Below are 6,703 nucleotides of genomic sequence, written 5' to 3'. Positions count from 1 at the left end.
AACAATCATGTGATCCAAAATTGAAATAAAATTCAATTTGCGGTAACTTATAGTAGAAAACAATGATTGTTAGAATGGGTTATTAATTCAACATGACCTTGCAATGAAGAAAATGCTTATATGAAAATAATAACGTGCATGTAGAATTCAGAAAACCCTTAACAAGAAAGAAATATAAATGATATTTTCTTTGGATGATGCAACATTGCCCAACCTTTGAGGTGCTCTTGTATCAACATCCAATCCTTTTAGTACTTCAATCTCATGAGTATTATAAGAAAATATGGGTATAATGAAATATAGACTGATTCTCTTGGGCTTTAGCTTGATATAAATTCTTTCGAGGAACTTGTCTAAGTTCTTAGATGTGCTATGGATCATATCTCACTTTTAGAGTAATTATTTTCTATTTGATGCTCATCTACATATAGATTATATATAGTTATTGCTTTGCTCTTGTTGTTTCCTAACTTGTGTATCAACATTCTTCATATGCTACATGAAATTCTTAGCTTTTACATTTATGTGCTTGCTATTTTCTACTCCTAATAGATTTGTGACACCTCATAGGGATGTCCTAGACACCACTTGAAATGACATCTTCGCATAATGTCCCACTATGTATAATTATCCCCTACTAAGAATCTAAGCATATGATCGAAATTCAGTTTGAAAACCTTTGTCCATTCATCCATATTTAGATGACATATGAAGTTGTAATTAAGTTATGTGCTCAATGTCTTTCACAAGGAGTATTGGTAATGAATAAGAAATAGAGTCATGGTTTGAATTGTTGTTGCATTAAAACCCATGCAACTATGTTATGTCCTTGAAGAAGAAAACTCCAATCTAAGAAGCATCATTCGACTTTTGACAAGGTAAGAAATGTATTATTTAGAAAATCTATGTAATATTATAAAGAATCATTGGCCTTTTGTGTGCATGATAATTTAAAGATAGAATCCATGAAAAGTTCATCTTATGATTTGTTTAGTGTACATAATAGATTATATAGCCTACTATTTTGTGCTACTCCCTTTGTTATTAGGTAGTTCCTACACCTTTCAACAAATATACATACATCTTTGTACAAAAAATGACTACCAATAGCTCTCCTCTCCTCCAATATGATTTGTGTCTTATTTGTTCTAAATTATTATCTAAATTCACCTTTGTGTAACTATAATAAGATTTTCCCTCGTCAAACTTACTGAAATGTACAATTATTATCTCCTAAATAGTTATCCATCTTATATGAGGTATTCTTTCTATAAATCTCTATCTCTAACACAAAACCTTATGCATGTATGACCACCATGTATAAAATCTAAGCTTATAATATACAAACCATTGATCACCACCATGTATAAAATCTAAGCTTATAATATACAAACCATTGATCACCACCATGTTCACTAATTTAACTATCATTTCAAAACATAATTCTTGAAATAATTCCCAATAATTAGAACCTTAAAAATTATCTCCAAAAGTTGTTCAAATATATATATTTTTTAAAAGATAGTTACCCACTTTTAGAAAAAGTAAATGACACCCTATATTGGGTTTGTGTGCTCACCTTTTCATGCACTTTTTTGATGGCGGAATAAGGAAAAAAGATTCAAAAATATCTGAGAGCATAATGGAAGAGAATGTTTATGCCAAATATCTTACATCATTTCAAGATGAGCTTTCTGGCTTAGCGAAATACTCATCTGTGAAGCTACACGTGCTCTTCAATAATTAGCTTTGGATGGATAGAGTTCGAATCTCTGGTCCTTTTTCCATCCTTCCCTTCTACTGAAATCTCTGATCCTTTTTCCATCTATTCCTTTTAAAGATGCAAATAAAGTTCTCTCGGGAAAAAGGAAAAAACAAACGAATAACAAGCATCAAATGTCTATGCTTGGTCCCCACGATCAGCGAATCGAAATCCCTTTCATATCTTTCCCTGACTTATTTAAGCTTAATTGCTATGCCAAAAAATACCAATCTCCTCTGAATTTGTTTTCCTGCTTTCTGGTTTTGGGTTCCCAAAGTAGCTCTTGCTTTCGCCTCTTTTTCATTCAAAGGTAAAACTCATCACAAAACTGATCTTATTATTTTTTGTTCCTTCTTTTTCTTCTAAATTTTTTGCAAGGTTGAAGTTATCGCAATGGGTCTGCTTGGATAATGAGGCCTGTTCTATCCATTGCGATCTTATAGTAATAGCATTGGATACAGCCATATGGGCATAATCTGCAAGCACAAATCTAATTACATTTGAGTTTTTTTCCTTCTTTTTAAATATTTTTTTTAAGTATTTTTGTATAAAAGTGAGGATTCAATAGTTGAACACTTTAACTTCACATTTCACAAATTTTAATGTTCAATAAAAATAAAAATAAATAAGAGAAACGATCCATAATTGATAATTGAGTAGACTAATTTCATGCCTCACAAAATGAGTGACAAAATATTAGTGCCCAAATAGATACAACCTTCAACTTTGAATGGTGGATTTTCCTAGCTGCTTCTGTTCAAAGCAACAAGTAGATTTTGATCTGGCCATCTGGTGATTTTCCACAACTAGTATAGAGAAGAGTGGATATTCAGTGATGCACAATGTACTAGATGGTGCATTCTTTGTCATCAACTAAACTTTAGTGTAACTGCAGTGTGAGTCATTGCATGAGATCCAAGGTCAGTTGCAGTTTTGCAAACTAGTTAGTAAGTGATTTTTCTCTCATAAGTCAGTTTTCTATTAACAAAATAACTCTATTTGGTTTAGTCTGTGAACAAGATCATTGGTTGATAACCATTTTCCTGTGGGCTTTCAAACCCAGAAAAGTTCAGTTCAGAAAATGTTGTTCCGGGCCAAACCCACCATTAACAGTACAGATGCTAAAACGTTATTCCAGGCCAAATCCACCATTAACAGTACAGGTGCTAGTTTACTTTATTGTACAGGATAAAAGTGGGCGTATTATTTTGTGGCAGTGAGTTTTGTCATTCTTAACATGAGATTTATTTAATGTTATGTCAGATTTAAACAGTACATTCTAAGTTTTGATTTATTATGATATTTTATCTGAAACCATACTCACTTTTTTCTATTAAGATTCATTGATTAATGTAATCTAAAGCTAATTATTTAAACAAATCAAAATATAAAGTAAATTATTTAAACTAAACCTAAAACATTCTAAACAATAGATTAACTATAGTAAATGATTTCGAAACCAAAATTTCATTTGCGTGTTATTTATACTTCTCTGATGTGTTCATCATTTATTTCATTGCGGTGGTTTCAGATTTGATATGGAGATGAACGGATCATTTGGAACACGAAATGTTACACAAACAGATGATAAAGTGTGGCAAAATTTCCAAAAAAGTTTCAGTGAGGTACAAAATATTCTAGATCAGAACCGGCAGCTGATTAATGAAATAAATCAGAATCAAGAGTCCATGATTCCTGATAATCTGTCGAGGAGTGCAGTCATGATAAGAGATCTGAACAACAATATTGGAAAAGTAGCTGCCCTTTATTCTGATCTCTCTACAACTTTTGTAAAGGAAATAAAGACGTCATCACAAGGGGATTCGGCTGGAATTTCTAGTTGTGATAGGAATTCTGCACAAAAGAGAACGCGTCCTGCTTAGAATGATGAGATTCCATCTCTATGAATTACTTTTGTCTGATGGGATGGTATGTTTGTCCTCTTTTCCTACATTCGGTGATGGTAGAAAAGTATTTGATAAGTAGATGAAGCTTTATGCCTCCTCCACAAAGAGTAATATGGTATAGATTGTGGAAGGAAATATTTTGTAGATTTGTATGGAACTTCTTAGAACATGATAGTCACTAGTTTTGAAATTGTATGGAGGCGTTGTTTTCCTCTTTATAAGACATCTATATAACTATTCTCTATCAAATGAAGGAATCGTTTTCTTCTTTATAAGATATCTATAAATATTCTCTATCAAATGTATGAATCGTTTTCTTCTTTATAAGATATCTATAAATATAAGAATGTACATATGATTCTCTTTTTGGGTTCATTTTAATAGTTAGATTTGATTTTGGGTCTTTTTTTTTCCCTCCATCTATTTGTTATATGTAGACTTGTATCAAATGAAGGAATCGCTTCCTCTTTATAAGACATCTACAAATATTCTCCATCGAATTCATATGAAATTATAAGAATGCACATATGATTCTCTTTTTGAATTCATTTTAATACTTAGATTTGATTTTGGGTCTATTTCTTTCCCTCCATTTATTCGTTATGCATCGACTTGAAGTGTAAAACACTTTATTTATATCCTTGGCATGGTATTTAAGGGTCAACCTTATTTCATTTGGGCATCTAGAATCTAGAATGTATTAAAGAACGACTCTTGCATAAATGAAGCAACATAAATGTATTTTCATGTAACAACACCATTTTAGAGCATAGGACAAGGTTGTTTGCCTTTTTCAATTTTGGTGTAAAGCTGATGAACTGGTATTCTAAGCAATTGACAAAAAGAATAAATATTCCTATTCATTTGCAAGCTCTTGATATATGCACACATTTTATATTTATGTTCTAGAAATCGAGGAGTATGTATTTTGGTCCTAAAACACATAAAAATGTATATCCATGATAACATTTTAGATCTATGCAAAAGTGTCAAATATGTAATTACATTATCAACTTCATAGTTGCAGAAATGAACCTTCATCTAACAATTTTTTTAACTGATTTTAATGCATGTTCAAATGCTATGATGTAATTTTATGGTATACAAGAGAATCAATTAAGAACTCTTAACATATAGAGTCAAATCAACATTAGGCTAAGAGCTTACTACCCTTATTTTTTATTTAATTTTATTGCATTTATTTCTTAGAACATGATAGTTAATAGTTTTGAAATTGCATGGAGGAATTGTTTTCCTCTTTATAAGGCATCTACAAATATTCTCCATCAAATGGAGGAATTGTTTTCCTCTTTATAACACATCTATAAATATTCTCCATCAAATCCATTAAGTTATATGAAATAATAAGAATGCACATATATGGTTCTCTTTTTGGGCTCATTTAATTGTTAGATTTGACTTTGGGTCCACTTCTTTCCCTCCATCTATTAGTTATGTCTCAACTTGAAGTGTAAAATATTTTACTTATACCCTTGACATGGTATTTAACGGCCAACATTGTTTCATTTGAGCATCTAGAATCTAGAATATATTAAAGAGTAACTCTTACAAAAATCAAATAGCATCAAAGAATTTTCATGTGAGATCACCATCAACATTTTAGAGCATATGGCATGGTTATTTGTCTTTTTCAATTTTGGTATAAAGTTAATGAATTGGTATTCTAAGAACTTAACAAAATGAATTTAAATATTCCTATTCACATGCAAATTCATTTATCTAAACACATTTTATATACAGGTTCTAGAAATTAAGAAATTTGTGTTTTGATCCTAAAATACATAAATTATATATTCACAATCTCAATTTAGATCTATGCAAAAGTACCAAATATGTAATTACATGATCAATTTTCTAGTTGTAGAAATGAACCTTCATCCAACATTTTTTTACTAATTTTGATTTATTCAAATCATATGCCATAATTTTATGGTATATGGGAGAATCAATTAAGAACTCCTAACATATAGAATCAAATTTACTACCCTTATTTGTTGTTTAGTTTTACCACATTTGTTTCAAATATTTACGTGTCCAACCTCTTATGTTTCTTTATATTTTGGTGACCCTAACATTCCTACATCCCATAGGGTTTATTCATTCTACATTAGTTCCTTGGTGAATGCAAAATCATGATAGGTAAAACAATTCTAGTAAGTGGTAATGAAAATGCTAAAAATAGATTAAATCAATTCCATGTAGAACATTGAATGAATTTGTTTAGTGTAAAAATAAAGCAAGTTAGGATTATATCCAAGATTCACTTTCACACAAACATTGGAATATGAAGCCACAAAGATGAGATTGAATTTGACTAACTCTTGTCAAAGAGAGTCAAATAGTACCTTAGGGCTTCTATTCCTTTGTTGCTTTGGAAATTGTATTGACTTGGGATGATATCAAACTAGGATCTAAGTACAATGTAAATTAAAACTTAAAAGATTGTTGTAGAATGATATACAAATAAACCCTTAGTAATAGATACAAAATAGGACAGAAAACACAGAGGTGCACCTGTGACTACATTGTGGAATCGAATTCATTGGACCAAGGTGCCTAGAGCACACTGGTCTTCCTTTTTATACACACCAACTAAATTGAAACTTCCTAAGGTCGTATACTCTTCTCCCTTAAAATCTAATGCAACTTCCTAGGAACCAAGACACCTAGAGTTCCCTAGTCTTGGATAGGAGTTCCTGGAGCACCTTGGTTCAGGGATTTTTTGTTCTAATTTTGGGTGTTGGTCTATAACTATCTAATACTAATTGTCTCCATTTCTCCTTGTCTTTGCTAGAAGCCTGTAGTTGTACCTAAAAAATAGAAAGAGGGTAGGGTGGTGGCTATATAGGGGTTTTCCTTGGTCAAACCCCATTTTGGTAATTTTCACCTCCATGAATAGCTGGTATTAAAACTGGATAATGTGTGTGCTCATGAACCTTAAGTGTGTCTAAGATTTCTATGAGATAAAGTGCATAAATGCAAACTAGAGTCTACTCAAATGTGTTTGAGTGAA

At 31.2% G+C, this 6,703-nt stretch overlaps 1 protein-coding gene across 1 annotated transcript; it reads left to right on the top strand.

Annotated features, from left to right (window-relative positions):
- Positions 1-1,840: 1,840 nt before the first annotated feature.
- LOC131062539 (protein ELF4-LIKE 3) lies at positions 1,841-3,905 on the top strand. Its single transcript, XM_057996234.2, has 2 exons — positions 1,841-2,072; positions 3,294-3,905. The coding sequence occupies exons 1-2, from the start codon at positions 1,897-1,899 to the stop codon at positions 3,643-3,645; spliced, it is 528 nt and encodes a 175-aa protein (XP_057852217.2). The 5' UTR covers positions 1,841-1,896; the 3' UTR covers positions 3,646-3,905.
- Positions 3,906-6,703: the final 2,798 nt, after the last annotated feature.

The sequence above is a fragment of the Cryptomeria japonica genome, chromosome 4, assembly GCF_030272615.1.
Source record: "Cryptomeria japonica chromosome 4, Sugi_1.0, whole genome shotgun sequence".
Lineage (NCBI taxonomy): Eukaryota > Viridiplantae > Streptophyta > Pinopsida > Cupressales > Cupressaceae > Cryptomeria > Cryptomeria japonica.
The sequence above is the reverse complement of the archived record's forward strand: the minus strand, read 5'-3'. Positions and strand labels throughout refer to the sequence as shown.

Excerpts from the sequence above, each read along its gene's own strand:
- LOC131062539 (XM_057996234.2), top strand. The coding sequence starts at position 1,897 with ATGTCTATGCTTGGTCCCCACGATCAGCGAATCGAAATCCCTTTCATA. Across the intron at positions 2,073-3,293 it reads CGCCTCTTTTTCATTCAAAG|ATTTGATATGGAGATGAACG; the intron begins GTAAAACTCATC and ends CGGTGGTTTCAG.